This window comes from Chaetodon trifascialis, chromosome 17, assembly GCF_039877785.1.
Source record: "Chaetodon trifascialis isolate fChaTrf1 chromosome 17, fChaTrf1.hap1, whole genome shotgun sequence".
NCBI classification, from domain to species: domain Eukaryota; kingdom Metazoa; phylum Chordata; class Actinopteri; order Chaetodontiformes; family Chaetodontidae; genus Chaetodon; species Chaetodon trifascialis.
Window position 1 is genome coordinate 322,501 of NC_092072.1, and position 16,854 is coordinate 339,354.

General features: G+C 48.4%; 4 protein-coding genes across 6 annotated transcripts in view; all 4 read right to left on the reverse strand.

The window, feature by feature from the left end:
• The window catches only part of npr1a (natriuretic peptide receptor 1a), a 36,606-nt gene extending 35,155 nt beyond the window's left edge, over positions 1 to 1,451 (reverse strand). For all 3 annotated transcript variants that reach the window (XM_070984510.1, XM_070984509.1, XM_070984511.1), the window contains exon 1: positions 1 to 1,451. This exon is cut by the window's left edge. The gene's annotated coding sequence lies outside the window, so the exon portion shown is untranslated.
• A 1,885-nt stretch (positions 1,452 to 3,336) lies between these two features.
• On the reverse strand, positions 3,337 to 6,453 carry LOC139345738 (oocyte zinc finger protein XlCOF6-like). Its single transcript, XM_070984540.1, has 3 exons — positions 6,137 to 6,453; positions 5,103 to 5,423; positions 3,337 to 4,714 (listed from the first exon to the last, which is right to left on the reverse strand). Exons 1-3 carry the CDS (start codon positions 6,315 to 6,317, stop codon positions 3,738 to 3,740), a joined length of 1,479 nt encoding a protein of 492 aa, XP_070840641.1. The 5' UTR covers positions 6,318 to 6,453; the 3' UTR covers positions 3,337 to 3,737.
• Positions 6,454 to 7,638: 1,185 nt separating this feature from the next.
• On the reverse strand, positions 7,639 to 12,662 carry LOC139345720 (zinc finger protein 26-like). The gene is made up of 2 exons (XM_070984517.1): positions 12,326 to 12,662; positions 7,639 to 11,331 (listed from the first exon to the last, which is right to left on the reverse strand). Exons 1-2 carry the CDS (start codon positions 12,621 to 12,623, stop codon positions 9,257 to 9,259), a joined length of 2,373 nt encoding a protein of 790 aa, XP_070840618.1. The 5' UTR covers positions 12,624 to 12,662; the 3' UTR covers positions 7,639 to 9,256.
• A 1,114-nt stretch (positions 12,663 to 13,776) lies between these two features.
• LOC139345728 (zinc finger protein 879-like) lies at positions 13,777 to 16,838 on the reverse strand. The gene is made up of 2 exons (XM_070984527.1): positions 16,392 to 16,838; positions 13,777 to 15,870 (listed from the first exon to the last, which is right to left on the reverse strand). Exons 1-2 carry the CDS (start codon positions 16,675 to 16,677, stop codon positions 14,369 to 14,371), a joined length of 1,788 nt encoding a protein of 595 aa, XP_070840628.1. The 5' UTR covers positions 16,678 to 16,838; the 3' UTR covers positions 13,777 to 14,368.
• Positions 16,839 to 16,854: the final 16 nt, after the last annotated feature.

A 16,854-nucleotide genomic window follows, 5' to 3' on the forward strand; every position in this document is an offset into this window, starting at 1 on the left:
TCAATCCGAGAAAACCGCTTCAAACGTCCCAGGAACGTTTCAGGTCTGCAACTCCGATCCGGACCTGAGCGTGCACACAGCCACAGGCGGACGCGCGCACACATGCACGCTCGGAGGAAGGAGCGGCGCGCGTGCACGTATCATTAATTTACTCTGGTGACGCTCGAGGGTGCGCGTGACCGTGAGTGCTTCTCCGTGTGAGTAAAGTTACATGTTTCATATTTCTGTGCACTTCACTTTGAGATGAGATCAGATTAAAATAAATTAGATCAGATTAAAATAAATTAGATCAGATTAAAATAAATTAGATCAGATTAAATTAGATCAGATTAAAATAAATTACATCAGATTAAAATAAATTAGATCAGATTAAAATAAATTAGATCAGATTAAATTAGATCAGATTAAAATAAATTACATCAGATTAAAATAAATTAGATCAGATTAAAATAATTAGATCAGATTAAAATAAATTAGATCAGATTAAAATAAATTAGATCAGATTGAAATAAATTAGATCAGATTAAATTTGATCAGATTAAAATAAATTAGATCAGATTAAATTAGATCAGATTAAAATAAATTAGATCAGATTAAAATAATTAGATCAGATTAAATTTGATCAGATTAAATTAGATCAGATTAAAATAAATTAGATCAGATTAAAATAAATTAGATCAAATTAAAATAAATTACATCAGATTAAAATAAATTACATCAGATTGAAATAAATTAGATCAGATTAAATTTGATCAGATTAAAATAAATTAGATCAGATTAAATTAGATCAGATTATAATAAATTACATCAGATTAAAATAATTAGATCAGATTAAATTAGATTAGATTAAAATAAATTCGATCAGATTAAATTAAATCAATTTAAATTAGATCAGATTAAAATAAATTTGATCAGATTAAATTTGATCAGATTAAATGAAAATAGATTAAATGTCATGTGTCCTCTGTGGTGGTCCGGCTTCTCTTCAGTTTAGTCTTTGTGGGGGGACGACGGGCTGGAACTGAATCCAGGACCTGCAGGATGGACACAGTCTACCAGGTGAGGTCTGGACAGACACAGACGGACCGGGATCTGGTCTGCATGAGGACAGGGTCCTGGTTCACTGCGGGACCAGCTGAAGAGGTCTGTCTGTGAAGACGTCCCGCTGTCACAGCAGAGGCGCCCCCTGTTGGCTGCAGAAGAGCTCAGGACACAAGTACAGGCTTGAAGTACTTGTACTGTAGTTTCTGTTCATCTGCAGCTACAGTACAAAATAATACTAAAAAGATTTGAGGTGATTCAAACTGGCAGCAGGAAAAACTGCATCGTCAACAAAACTCCAATAATACAACGGACAACAGTCCTTATTCAGTGATGAACGTGTGATTGATTCAGATCGATTAACTATTGATTTTGTATTTATTGTGAAAAATGACAATAAAAGTTTTAATGGTGTCACTGATTTTTGTTGTTGAGTCATTTGATGTTTGATTTGCTGCTTTTCCTCCAAAAGATTTGAACGATCTGAATGATTTAAATGATCAGTAATCATGCGAAGGATCAGTAATCATGCGAAGGATCAGTAATCATGCGGGTCTTCGGTTGGACTCGTTCCTCCTCTGGTCCCTCGTGTGGGACGATGGTTGTTCGTGTTTTAACTTCATTTTTGGATCTTTGTGTCGCAGCTTTGACTCGTTACAAAACATTTGTTCCTTCTATCAAAGACAAACATGAAAATCATCAGCGTCACTCCACAATCATCATGTGTTCACATTCACTTCACTGTTCATCGTTAATGACCTTTGACCTGAAGCTTGACTCCATCACTCTTTTTAAAATGTTTGTTTTTCTTTATAGAGTTTTGAATGTTTTGATCCTGACAGTGACGTCCATCAAGTTAATGAGCAACACATCGACACCATGACCCAATGTGTGTGTGTGTGTGTGTGTGTGTGTGTGTGTGTGTGTTTTAACAGGATACACCCGGTGGACCAGGAAACACACACACACACTCTCCCTCTCTGTACCTCTTCCTGGAAATGATCACCACCCACATGCACACACACACACAGGCACACAGACATGCAAACACAGATGCGCGCGCACGCGCGCACACACACACACACACACACACACACACACACACACACACACACACACACACACACACACACACACACACACACACACACACACACACACACACTCCCTCTCTTCCTCCCACATGCTCCTCTTAATGAAAGCTGGTTTGTTCTTAACTGTCAGTCCAGTCCAGTCCAGTATAGTCTAGTCCAGTTCAGTCCAGTCCAGTCCAGTATAGTCTAGTCTGGTCTGGTTCGGTCTAGTCCGGTCAGGGTTTTGGCTCCTGGGTTGTGGGTGAACAAAACGCTGAGCAGATACTCAGAGCGTCGTAATGGATGATGATCAGGTGATCCAGCGAATCAGAACGACCTTACCTTCGCTGCACCTGAGAGTTTCTCTGGCTGACGCTCTGCCGCCCTCTTGTGGTACAAACCAGGAAGACACGGGTGAGTGGAAAGCGTGTTCTGGGGGTCAACAGAATCGGAGGGACAATCCTCTTTATTGGTCACACAACACATCCACACACGCCGTGCACTGGTGAAATTTGTCTTCCGCGTTTAACCCATCCTGGTCGTCCTTCCAGGAGCGGTGGGCGGCCATCCGACCGGCGCCCGGGGACCCAGTTTTCTTTTGTCACCATTGGTCAGGTGGTGGTCTGCTTGCATGTTTTTAGTGGGGGTATTTTTAAGGAGGAATCCCCGGGTGAACATGCACACTCCACACAGAAAGGCCCTTTTTCCTCGAGCAGCAGGCACTGAAGACATGGTGGAGGACACGCCAGCAGCGCCCACAGCGGGAATCGAACCGGGACCTTCTAGCTGAGAGGCGACAGTGTTACCACTTGTGCAACAGGTGGTGGTCTAGTAAAATCCAGGGAAACGTTCAGCCACAGTAAAAAGTAGTTAAACACTGATTTCAAGGTTGTGGAAGATTTAAAGGATCTATTGGCAGAAATGTAAAATAATATTCACAGTTCTGTGACATCAGCGTAGAATCACCTGAAAATAAGAGCAGTGGAGTTTCTGTCACCTTAGAATGAGTCCACCATGTTTCTTTTCACAACAAATGACAGAACAACAGTCCAAAGAGCGTCCAGGACCAGTGGAGGCTGTTTTGGACCGTCGTTCAGCCTGTGTTTGGCTGATCCGGGACCGTCTTTGGACTGCTTTGGTTTCCTTAATACCAGTTCTGCTCATTTTGAAGTTGTACTGACAGACGATATATGATGATCACGGAATGATCAACAACACAAACTTAGACAAATGAAGATGTTTAATTTAATGTAATTTAACATGAAAAACGCTGTTTGAGCAGGTGAATCTCCACATGCTGAATATTTCTTTGGTTTGAGGTAGAAAATATTGCAACATAAATAAAATCTGAATTTGTACCCATTAGACACCATCCACCCCGTCCACTACTGTCCGCCGTCACTGTTCTGGACGCTGTAGATCAACCAATCAGGACACTTCTCTGAGACACTCCACAAGTTAATCAAGTCAGAAAAACCATAGGCAGATCCTGTAAAAGATGATTTAATCATCACAGCCGTTTAATTCTATGCTAATGACGTGAAGTTTGGTCTGGCTGCTGAGAAACTGCTCCGGTTCTTTTCCCCGCCACCTGCCGAATCTTACTGCCGGTCAGAATGAGTTTCACAGCGTCAGGCTGAAGGGCTCAGTCCCTGGAGGTGGACCTGCTCTTTCTGTGTGGTTGGTCTTCAGGTGTTGGACCAGATACTCCCTCCTGGTGAAGGTCTTCCTGCAGTGTCCGCAGCAGTGTGGTCTGTCCCCGCTGTGGATCTTCAGGTGTCTGTCCAAACTCTCCTTCCTGCTGAACTTTCGGGTGCAGAACCCGCAGCTGTACGGTTTCTCTCCGGTGTGGACCCGTTTGTGGATCTCCATCCTCTTGATGGAGCTGCACTTCTTCCCGCACACATCACAGGTGCTACCCAGCTCTTTGTGGGACTGCAGGTGGACTCTCAGGATCTCGGTGGACTCCAGACAGTCCCCACAGGCCCCGCACCGGCTCTCTGGCTCTTTGCAGTGGTTCATGGCGTGCCGGATCAGAATCCCCTGCGTGTAGAAGGAACTCCTGCAGATTCTGCAACTGAAGGACTTGGCAGGACTCTGGAAGGGGGCCTTGTGTCTGCGGAGGCTGCAGGACATCTGGTGCTGGTCCTGAGATGTGTTTCGTCTGATGTGTTTCCTCAGAGTTCGCATTGAGCTGAACTCTTGGCCGCAGCTGCCGCAGACCAGAAGCTTCTGGTCTACAAGAGGCCGAGTCCCAGTTTCCCAAGTATACCGGAGACCTGGTTCCGCCTGGGCATCATCACTGTCTTCAGTGCATGACTCTGATTGGATGACAGAGTCCCTGTTGTGGTCTGTAGTAATGCAGTTACCTCCAGGCTCTGGACAGATCAGAGGGTCTGACTCTCTGAGGGACTGGATGTGACTGGATGAAGAACTTCCCTCATCCTCGTAGCTCTCCATCAGCCAATCAGGACTGTGTGTGAACTCGGTGTTGGTCCCCTCTGGTCCTGAAGGTCCACCTTCCTCCTCTTTGATGTGCAGATGGAAGCTCCGCCCCCTCACCTGCTGCTCTTCTTCTGTGGCGAAAATCTGCAGAACACCTGGAGGACAAGAAGAATCCTATTGTCTGTTTTTTGTTGCATGTAAAACATCTGCAAAGTTATAAAGCTTAAAGCTAAAACAGCGCCGGAGCTAACAGGAAACACGGTGAGAGGTGCCTGCCCGGGTCTGTGTGAACTGACCAATCAGAGCAGACTGTTGTCAGGAGGCAGGCCTGAAGGGGGACTGGAGCTAAAACAGTGCGGTGCTGACGCAGTGGACAGGATGAGAAAAACGTGTTTTTTGAACATTCAAGCATGTAAATCTGTTGTAGAAGACCCTGAAAATGAGCATCATGTGACCTGTTTAAAGGAGGTCACATGATGTGGTGTGTCGGAGGTGTTAAAGTGAACCAATCAGAGGGTGAAAACGCCTCCTGACTGCACTGACCTTCCTGCTGGGAGCTGATCTCTGCTCTGACTGCAGCCTCCACCATTGTGTCATCCTTGCCCACTTCCTGTTTGACGCTAGGCACTTCCTGTTTGCTAACAGGAGGGTGACGTCCTGCCTCGTCTCCGCAGGACTGGATCTGATTGGAAGAGGGACTCCGGTCTGTTTCAGGTCTCTCCCTCAGCCAGTCGGGGCTCTGCGTGGACTCGGTGTCGGTCTCCTCTGGTCCTGAAGCGCCACCCTCCTCCTGTTTGATGTGCAGATGGAAGCTCCGCCCCCTTACCTGCTGCTCTTCTTCTGTGGTGAAAATCTGCAGAACACCTGAGAAAAAAAATCAGAAAATATTTAAATGTTAACGTCAGAAAGACAGTAAAAGTAATAGTTTGTCTCTTGTCCGTCAGTGTGAACGCTGTCTTTGTCTCTCGTCCGTCAGTGTGAACGGTGTCTTTGTCTCTCGTCCGTCAGTGTGAACGCTGTCTTTGTCTCTCGTCCGTCAATGTGAACGCTGTCTTTGTCTCTCGTCCGTCAATGTGAACGGTGTCTTTGTCTCTCGTCCGTCAGTGTGAACGCTGTCTTTGTCTCTCGTCCGTCAATGTGAACGGTGTCTTTGTCTCTTGTCCGTCAATGTGAACGGTGTCTTTGTCTCTCGTCCGTCAATGTGAACGGTGTCCTCGTCTCTTGTCCGTCAGTGTGAACGGTGTCCTCGTCTCTTGTCCATCAGTGTGGACGGGGGTGCTAAGACGTTGACACATCACTAATGGTACAGCACAATACTTCTGTAGGATTTTCAGTGCAGTACTTTTACTTGAAATGGAAGCAGTTCACTTCTACTGACTGTTGCCATGGAAACAGCTGTCTGATCGTGACTTTTGATGCCAGACTGGTCCTAGCATCAAATCAGCACTGGTTTCCAGTTTAACTTCAGTTTGTCTTCAATGCGACAGCGACATCTGGCGGGAAAATCCGCCTACGTCACACACTGAGCGGACATTTTCTTTATCAAACCAACAAACTAAGAGTCTTTGTCCACTGACCTCTGTCCTCCGGTCGTCCAGCTGTCTCCAGCGGTCCCCGCTGTCGGTCGATCTCCTGCTTTAACCGGGAAATCTCGCCTTCATATTCGGCGATCGTCTTGGCAAAACGCCGGAAAATGTCGTCGGTGAGCGCGCTGAGCCGCTGGTCCACAAACAGCCGCAACATGTCGAGCTTCAGCATGTTTGGACCGACAGAAAACCGAACGAGACACGAGAGCTGCTGCAGGTTTAATGTCAGCCCGAGCGGAGACAGCCAGGTTAGACACACTGACACAGCGGCAGACAGGAAGTCGTCACAATAAAAGCACTGCGGAAGCAGACATTTCAACTGCTCCGGCGGTCTCATTGTTATTATATTAATATTCAAATTAATATCGAGGCCTGAAGCTTCTGAACTTGTTTATGACTCTTTTCTATGACTGACACTGACCGGAATCTAGAGGAAAATGATTTCTGTGCAATTTACTTCCTGGTATTTGATTCCCCTCCAAAAAGCCTGAAATTTGTCTTAAAATGTGTTTCATTTCAACATTTTAGCATCTCATTGGCCCCAAAACTGATTCAGCGACTACGTGAACATCCGACATTCACAAACTCCAAAGACTTTCTCTCAGTCGTTTATTTTGGAAGTTTGAGCACGTTTTAACTCAGCTGACTTCAGCGGAACACGGTCACGTGATCCTAATGACTCACGTGACCCTGCCAGAGGGTCAGTGTCAGGGACTCACCTGTCAGCCCTTCAGAGACACACCTGTCAATCACGTGACTCTCAGGTTGCGGAAAGTAGAGGAAGTACTTTTGCTGAAGTAAAAGTGTGAATAATACTCTGTCGCAGTTAAAAATGGTGACTCTGATCTTCATCGCAGTAACACGTCATCATTGATTTGATTCTGATTAAATAATTGATCTGAATGTGCTGATCGGATGTTGTGATGGAGTAAAAAATGTTAAGTACAACTAGAAAGTTGCATAACTTGGAAATACTCAAATACTTGAGTAAATGTCCTTAGTTACTTTCCACCACTACGTGTGTGTGTGTGTGTGTGTGTGTGTGTGTGTGTGAACTCAAAGACCCCTGAAATGTTTCAAGGACTGCGCAGACGTCATTTAAAGACTCCTGGAGCGACTCCAGGACCCTGGAAGTGATTCGGCGACTCCTGCAGACCTCTGAAGGTCCAGAGGACATTTACAGAATCCTCACAAGCCATTCAACGATCCCTGCGACATTTCAAGGTCATTCAAAGAACCCCGGGAATATCAAAACCCCTCCATCCCTGAGAGGAACTGACGGCCGTTTCATGTGGAAGGTGCTGGTTGTGGCTCGTGGCGGACATGTTCTTACTGAATATGGAATCTGATGGGAGGATGCTGGGGGGGCTGGGGGGGCTGGGCGTCACTGCCGTGCGAATAGCTGAACTGAAATGTCGATGCCTACTCTGTGAGTGTGTATTTATTTTTAAAAATACTTTTTTTCATTTAATTATTTTTCTATCGTGTTTTTTCTGTGTAAATGTTGTTGCTGTTACTTGTTGGAGAGGCAATAAAAAGAGAATTACAAAAAAACCCTCATTCAGGGACAGCTGGAATAGTTCAATGACCGCAGGAATAATCAGCCACCGTGCTGCTCTGGAGCTGCTGGATGGTTTGTTCGCGTTGCGTTCGCTGCTTGTTTCTGCAGAAAAGATTCATGATTTAGTGACTTTATGGAGTGAACAAGCTGTTTGATGACAACAAACAAACAACTGACTTTACGCCTGATGTCAACTTTGATTTTGGCAAAATGACTAAATGTGACTCAAAGCATGAAGCTGAAGTTTATTCTGGCCAAACTGTTCCAGGAACACATTTTTAAGAACACTGTATCACAGTATTGATTTAACGATAGCACAACAGCTGATTTCAGTCTGTCCAGATGGTTTTTTTCCACTGCAAAAAATGTCAGTAACTGTGACGATGTGATGCTTTCTTTGTCACACAAATTGAATCTTTTTGTAGTTTTGACAGCTGGTGAAACCAAACTGCTGAAGATGTGGTCTTGATCTGTGGGAAACAGAAGCTCTCTTCTCTTCTGGCTTTTTGTAGCCGAACAATGAATGACCTGAAGAGACGAGTCGTTTGTAGCTCATCAGAAAACATGTCTGAAACATGGTTCCGAGTAAAAGAGTGACATTTCTGAAACGGCTAAATAGGATTTGAATGTTTCTTACACGTTTGGGTCTTCAGACAAACAGGTTTCTTTGCTAACAACTAGGGCTGTCAGTGTAACGCGTTAATTAGATTAATTAATTATGCTGCAAATTAACGCGCTATAAAAATTAACGCAATTAATCATGAGTGGCAAGTCAATGCGCAAGCATTTTAAATTTGGCTCTTTGAGTGACCAGGTCGCATCCTACCTGCGCCACTAGTCAAAAGCAGGGTGACAACAGATGTGGATGCGACACCGGAGAGCGAGGCAAGCCTACTTGGACCTTTGAACGGCAAGTTAATTTATAAAAAGAACAAAGACGGGACTATTAACAAGAACGCAGTGATTTGCACCTTGTGTAAAAAAGACTTTTCCTCTCACCGTAGCAGCTCCAGCCTGAATTATCATTTAAACGCTAAACATGTAGTTGCTGCTAGTGCCGCTAGTGCGACCGTGAGCTCACTGCGCCAACCCACAAAACGAATGAGCAGAGCCACGACGGAAAAACTGACAAACTCAATCGCAGAGTGTTGCTGCTGATTGCAGGCCGACTTCAATCGTGGCAGACGAGGGCCTGAAAGGCGTTTCAGATAGCGTCATCTGACTCTAATTTCCAGCTACCGTCGAGAACTACAGTGATGAAAAGATTCACCAGCTGTAATGTGAACGTCAGTGAATTAATGTCCTAGAATTCAAATTCTTTATTTGGGGACCTTTAGCACATATGAGATTAAAATGCGATAAATTAGATTAATTAATTACAAATCCTGTAATTAATTAGATTAATTTTTTAAATCTCCTGACAGCACTACTAACAACTGAAGAACCATCGCAGCAGATTTCTGATCAGTTTGACAGAGGAACATGAATCTGAACAAACCCAGCTGGTCTGTCAGTTCGTAAACCAGTATCAGCACTGGTCTGCCTGCACACTACAGCTGTATGAAGTCTGACTGCAGACTGTCCTGCCTCCTCATTGGTTCTTTGCTGATCCGGACGTCTAGGTGGACCTTCATGTGGACGTCTCTGGAGCGTTTCTCCTGGTAGCTCTTCCCGCAGACCCTGCAGCTGTAGGGTTTCTCTCCGGTGTGCGTCAGCAGGTGTTTCTTCAGGTCGTTCTTGGTGACGAAGGCCTTCCAGCACAGGTGGCAGCTGAACGCTCGCTCCTTCTTGTGGAAGCGGATGTGGGTCTCCAGGTATCCTTTGGTGCTGAAGCTCTTGTTGCACAGGCTGCAGCTGAAGGGCTTCTCCCCGGTGTGGGTCATCATGTGGGCGTTTAGTCCTCCCACCTGCCTGAAGGCTTTCCCGCAGACACGACACTGGAACGGCTTCTCGCCCGTGTGGATCCTCTTGTGGACCTCCAGGACGTGGACCGATGCCAGGCTCTTCCCGCAGGTCTCACAGGAGACTCGGTGGGCCGGTTTGTCCCCAGTGTGGTTCCTGATGTGTGTCATCAGAGCGCCGTTATCGATGAACGTCTTTCCACAGAACTCGCAGATGTACGGTCGCTCCCCGGTGTGGATCCTCTTGTGGCGCCGCAGAGCGCCGGGCCGTGGGAAGGATTTACCACAGACGCCGCAGCAGTATGGTTTGATGCCGGTGTGACTCCGCATGTGAGTCTCAATGTTCTGGTAGCTTTTACCACAGATGTGACAGATTTTACCGGCGTCTCTGTGAGTCTGCAGGTGGTCCGTCAGGGTCTCTGATGGCGGTAAACTTTCACCGCAGATGCCGCAGACGGACTCCACTGAGTGGCTATTAGCATGTTTCCTCAAACTGCCTTTACTCTGAAAAGACTCGCCACAGACTTTACAGCAGTGAGACGTCTGCGTCGGCGCTTCTGTGTTCTCTTCCACAGCTGGAATCTTCAGACTCTGAGAGTCCTGCAGAGGCTCGGCGTCGTCATCGTCGTGGCTCCTGCTGTGAGTCTTTAAGGCACTGCTCTCGATGAACGACTTCCCGCAGCGCTGGCAGGTGTACGGTCGCTCTCCACCGTGGATCTTCTTGTGGCGCCTCAGCGCTCCAGGTCGGGGGAAGCGTTTGTTGCAGATACTGCAGCGGTACGGTTTGATCCCTGTGTGGCTTCGCATATGTGCCTCCATGTTCTGGAAACTCTTAGCGCAGATGCTGCAGGTCCCGCTGGTCTCTCTGTGAGACTGCAAGTGGGTCAGCAAACCATCAGGTGAGTCCACTTGCTGCCCGCAGACGCCGCAGACGCTCTGAGACTCCCTGCAGTGCGTCTCAGCGTGTTTCCTCAAGAACCCTCGGCTGTGGAAGGAATCGCCGCAGACTCTGCAGCAGAGCGAGGAGGGCTGAGATGACGTCTGTGACTGGCCACCTTCGTCGTCCTCCTCGCTCCGGTCTCCATCGTCCTCATCGTGTGTCTTCAGGTGTTCCTGGAGCAGCTGGTTCTGGGTGAAGCTCAGTCCACAGACCGGGCAGACGTCTGGCGTCCTCCTGCTGTGGATCTTCCTGTGTCTCCTCAGTGCTCCAGGTCGGGGGAAGCTCTTGCTGCAGACGTCGCAACCGTAGGGTTTGACTCCAGTGTGACTCCTCATGTGGGTCTCCATGTTCTGAAACGTCTTCCCGCAGATCTGGCATGTTCCACCGCTGCCGAGGGTTTCTCTGTGAGATCTGAGGTGGTCGAACAAATCATCTGAGGCTTTGCAGTGTTGACCGCAGACTCCACAGAGACACTCCGGATTATCCGAGTGAGTTTCCACGTGTTTCACCAGATTCCCTTTGTGGCGGAAACTTTTTCCGCAGTTGACACAGCGGTGAGCGGCTGGACGGTCCTCAGACACCGCCCGCTGTCTCCGGCCTCCATCTGTCCTGCTTGTCCTACTGGAAGAGTCGTCGCTTTCCCTCCAGTCGTCGTCGCCATGGTCGCTCTCTGCTGCAGAGGCGTCTGAGGAGGCGGAGCTGGGCAAGGCTGTGGGCAGGTGGGCGGGGTCAGCCTCAGACGGCGTGGGGGGGCTTCTGTTAGCGCTGGTTGTCCTGATGAAATCTGTAAGAAAAAATGAAACATGATAATTAATTCATCAGCTTCATAAAGCTGCAAACATCAAACTGTGATGTTTGCCTTTGACCTGAAGGACGGGGACGACTCTACCACAGCACACAGGAAGAAGACGAAGAAGAAGTCATTGAGAAAATCAAAATAAAACTGTTGAAATATTTTTTGTGGAATATCTTTTAACGTGAAAAACAACTTTTTCCAAACATGTTTGAAACAGCTGCAGAGCCGGTTCACAGTCCATCAGCAGCAAAACACCGTCCTGGTCCGAAATCACTGACAGCTCCTGACATCCGGAGCTAAAAAAACAACAAAAACAAACAAACAAAAAACAAAACAAAACAAAAAAACACAAAACAAACACGCTCCGGTACCAGAACTCAGAGTGGACGCCGTGGAGACATCACTTTGAGGCTGTGAGGACGTTTAAAAGCAGACTTCCTCATCTGTCAGCATCATCACCACAAGCTTCACTAATCAATACATCAGACTATTGATACACACAAACACTGGGTGGACACAGGAAGCAGGCCTGCCGGCATCTGGACAGGGAGACAGGGACGGCTTTGTGTGATTGGTTAATCATTGACCCGTTTTTGTCTCTTTGTAAAGTTTCCTGTGTTGCTCAGGTGGATCAAAGGAAGCGAAGACATCGATCGCTCTGTGACTAAACATCACTGAAAAGGTCCAACTGGTCCAATGTCCGTCTCCTGTGTGGACCAGCTGGTCGCATGTCCCACTTTGACAGACTGGTGCAGCTGATGGCCGTTTGCTGTCTGTCAGTGTAAAACCTCCAAACGTTCATATTCACGCAGAAAGCAGCGCTGCTGCGATTGGCTGAACCTGAACCTGACGGTTACTGACTGTCTCTGTTTGATCTCTGACCTCTGATTGGCTGCTCTCTGGTTACCTAGCAACACTGACAGCGCTGATGTGGCTCCAACATGGCGGCAGTCTGAAGGAGAACCGGAAGAGTAAAACTCACCTGTCCGGTTCAGTCGGACCACCGGGCTCAGCACCGCCTCCAGCAGCCGCTTGTGCCGCTCCAGCTGCCGCCGGTACTCCTCCACCTCCCGCTCCAACAGCCCGACGATCCGCTCCGCCGCCGCCGCCAGCCGCTCGGTGAGCAGCGGCCGCAGCAGGTGGAGCAGGCGGCCTCCGAAGCCTCCGCTCCGCTTCTCCAGCAGCGCCAAGATCTCCTCCCCGACCCGGGTCAGCTGCTCCGACACCGACTCCGCCAGGGCCCGGAGCCCGCAGCGCGGCGGGGTTTCTGTCAGAGACATCCCGGTGCAGAGGTCCGTCCAGCGGCCAGCAGGAAGGAAAACAACGCGAGTCTGTTCCGGGTCGACGAGTTCACAGTGAGAGGTGAGAGTGAGTGTGCCCCCTGCTGGACCGGAGGACGCACTGCTCATACTGACACTACACATAGTATATACTACAGTTACTACACATACTATAGATACTACGACCAAAAAAAAAAAAGGCTCCGGTACCAGAACTCAGAGCGGACACCGTGGAGACATCGGTATGTTAATTATATATAATATAGAATATCAATAAAATATATATATTTAATAACAACTGCTGTTACTGCTAATAATACTGCAACAAAACTGATGCTGCTGTTCAGGGTACATGTACTGACATGTGCGTACATGTAATGGCATGTACTGACATGTGCGTACTTGTACTGACATGTGCGTACATGTAATGGCATGTACTGACATGTGCGTACTTGTACTGACATGTGCGTACATGTAATGGCATGTACTGACATGTGCGTACTTGTACTGACATGTGCGTACTTGTACTGACATGTGCATACTTGTACTGACATGTGCATACTTGTACTGACATGTGCATACTTGTACTGACACGTGCGTACTTGCTGAAGACGAGAGGTTTACACAGACTGTCAGTCTGAAATATATTCTGTGAAATAAGACGAACCCTTGAAGAAAAGACTGTCAGACGGTCGATGGACTCCTCTTCTGCTCCAGGTTTCCATCTGTTTAACGGAAGTTTGTCCTTCTTATCTTATCTTATCTTATCTTATCTTATCTTATCTTATCTTATCTTATCTTATCTTGTCACTGTCGCCAGGTGTTTGCTCAGGTGGAACATTTAAGTCTTCAGTCCACCTGCTCGATACGTGTCCTGATGTTGTAAATAAAATCTAATTTCAATTTAAATGTGTAAAAAAAAATACAATCTGAAAACTTTACTGTCACCTGTTGTCGTTAACGCTGTCGACTCAAAGGTAGAAAGTCAAACAAGGTCAAACGACGGATCAGGCCCCTCCTCCACAGCAGCAGCAGCAGCAGCAGCAGCAGCAGCAGCAGCAGCAGCAGCAGCAGCAGCAGCAGCAGCAGCAGCAGCAGCTGAGGCTCATGGGTATTGTAGTATTTAGAGGCAGAAAACAAACAAAGCAGAAGTAGAGCAGATATTTTATTATTGAAAACAGGAAGTGCTTTCTTCTGCTCCTCTCAGTGTGGTGATCAAACAGCTGATTGGTTCAGATTCTCTGAATGGAATGTTTTATTTTGAAGATGTTTCTGGTTTCCTGTGAAACAAACAGAGCGTCTTCATTCCATCAAACACTAAATATCACAAAGTGATGAGCAGCTTCTTCATGTGGGTTTGTTCTTTGATCAGAGCTTCACCTGATCTCTTTCTCTTTGGCTTCTTTAGTTCAATGAAAACAGACAAACAGGTTCATGTTTCTCAAAGTGAGACGAGTTTCTGATGGACGGGTGATGCTGACTTTCTGTCCAGTGAGCCTATCAGGACGGTTCCACCTGAAACCGAGTGATAATGTGATGAAAGAAATTCATCGTGTTCATAAATGTCCACAGCGACTCTGAGACCAAACTGCACCAAGAAGCTACTTTCACGTTCATCTCTGGACTTTATTCTTTGTTCTACTGCAACATGTGACATTTAAAGCACCTGCTGAGCTCATCAAGCTTCAGCACCGACGTCAAAACTATCTATGTTTGAGACTTTGAGAAACATGAAGCCCCGACCTCTACAGCTGGATGAAGCCTGAGTAGAAGCTGTCCGTCCTCGGCTGCCCCGAGGCCTGATCCAGCTCCGGTCCCACGCCCCCCCCGGAGTGGACTTTGAGGTGCCCGTTGAGCGATCGTTTGGCCTGGAAGCTCTTGCCGCAGACCCTGCAGCTGTACGGTTTCTCTCCGGTGTGGATCAGCATGTGCCTCTTCAGGTCCACGTCCTGCATGAAGCCCTTCCCGCAGACCTGGCACAGGAAGCGTCTCTCCTTGTTGTGGAAGCGGACGTGAGTGTCCAGAGTCTGTTTCTGCGTGAAGCCCTTCCCGCAGAGGCTGCAGGAGAACGCTCTCTCACCGGTGTGGATCTTCAGGTGTGTCTTCAGGTTGCCGCTCTGGTTGAAAGCTTTCCCGCAGAAGCTGCAGCTGTATGGTTTCTCTCCGGTGTGGATCCTCATGTGCATCTCCAGCGCAGCATGAGCCGGGAAGCACTTCCCACAAACGTGACAGGTGTTGCCAATCTCGCGGTGGGAGCGCAGGTGAGTGGCGAGGCTAGCCGGGGACTCGTACTGGTGTCCGCAGAGTCCGCAGCAACAGTCCGGGTCCTGCAGATGAGTCTCCACGTGTTTCACCAAGAAGGTTCTCTTGTCGAAGGCATCCCCGCACACTTTGCAGTGGAAGGACAGTGCAGAGCTGCGGTACCTCTTCGGTTTGACAGTGGCGTCCTTCTGATGAGTCACCATGTGTCGCTGCAAGCTGCGCTGCTTCCTGAACTCCTGACTGCAGATGCTGCAGGTGTGCACCACCTCGCTGCTGTGCTCCTGCATGTGTCTCTCTAAAGACGACATGTGACAGAAAGCCCGGCTGCACTCTTTGCATTTGAAGGGTTTCTCTGCAGCATGGACGCGGATGTGTGAGCTGAGGTTGCCCTTCTGGCTGAACTTCTTGCCACAGATGTCGCAGCTGTACGGTTTCTCTCCGGTGTGCAGCCGCACATGCAGCTCCTGCGCGAGAATCGACTGGAAGGTTTTCCCACAGAACGAGCAGGTTTTACTTTTCTCCTGGTGCGTTTGCAGGTGAGCCGTCAAAGCATCTGCAGTGTCCAAACGCTCGCCGCAGAAGCCGCAGCGGCTGTCCGGGTCCTTGGCACAGACCTGCAGCACGTGTTTGAGCAGGAAGCCTTTCCCCTGCAGAGACCGTCCGCAAACTTGACAAAAGAAACTCTGAGCCGGACTCGACCGCTTCCGTTTGTTTCTGATGGTGAGCGGAGGCCGTCCTCTCTTCTTTTTCCTCGGAGGTCTCAGAGTCTGACTCTGTTCGGTCCAGTCGCTGTCTGGGTCAGCATCGCTGTGGACGGCCGAGCTGCTCGGTGAGACGGGTGGATGGTAGGTGGGTGAAGGAGAGCGAGGTGTCTGCCGGCAGGAAGCGTCGCTGTCCACTCCCTCAGCTGCTGTCTGGTTCAGGTCTGCAGGGACGACTGGAGACTGGAGGTCTGGGTGGTTCAGGGTCACTGCCTGCAGAGACTCTGAGGAGACAACACAACCTCTGATGAACACTGACACGTTAAAAGTCACATATCATGAAAGACACGTTTCCTCATGGCTCGAAAACTAAAGTGTGAGCGTTGAGATGTGAGAACAGACCGTCTCTCTCTGCTCCACCTCACCAGTCAGATCGCTGTATTGGTGACGTGTTGGAGTCAGGTGACCGTCCCGCCCACTGAACACCTGGTGAATCTACCACGCAGTCGCCAGCGTTATTTCCAGTCACAGGAAGATGTTGAAGGTGAAACACACCAGTTTCTCTTCACCTGCTTCATCTAAAGCCTCTAAAGCTCCAAGCGGATTAACTACTTTGTCCCATTAGCCTCCTTTAATATTTTAACTATAATAACAATAATTCAATCCTTTAAGCTAACTGCCTGCCCTCCACTGTCACACTACTGTGCCTTGGCTGACAGGACTTTTACTTTGAAGTAGAGCGGAAGTGTTGGTGAGTATGTGCGTGCTGTTTCCGGGCTCCTCGGAGCAGCGAGCAGGGACTGACCTGCTCTGTGCAGCTTCACTTCGGGCTTCAGCACGGCATCCAGCAGCCTCCTCTGGCGGCAGATCTCCCGCTCTGACCGCTCGACTCTGTCTTCGTACTCCGCCACGGTTTCCTCCAACAGACCGACGATCTCCTCCGCAGCCGCCGTTAGCCGCTCGGTGAGCAGCGCTCTCAGCGCCGGGATTTCAGCCGCTTCTTCTCCTTTTTCCACCTGCAGCAGAAAGTCTTCAGCGGCGGCGCTGATCCGCTCATGTACCGACACCCGCAGCAGCTGCACGGCGCACATTTTCCTCCTTCTCTGCGAACAAAGAGAGCCAGCGGGGACGTAAACACACACACGCAGTTCCGCATCGACGACACTTCGCTTTGAGGAGAGCGAAGCGGAGCGACGAACAGCGAACCCTGTTGGACTGGAGGGAGAACAGTGATCGATCTGTGATTGACTGATGATTGGTCTCAGCCA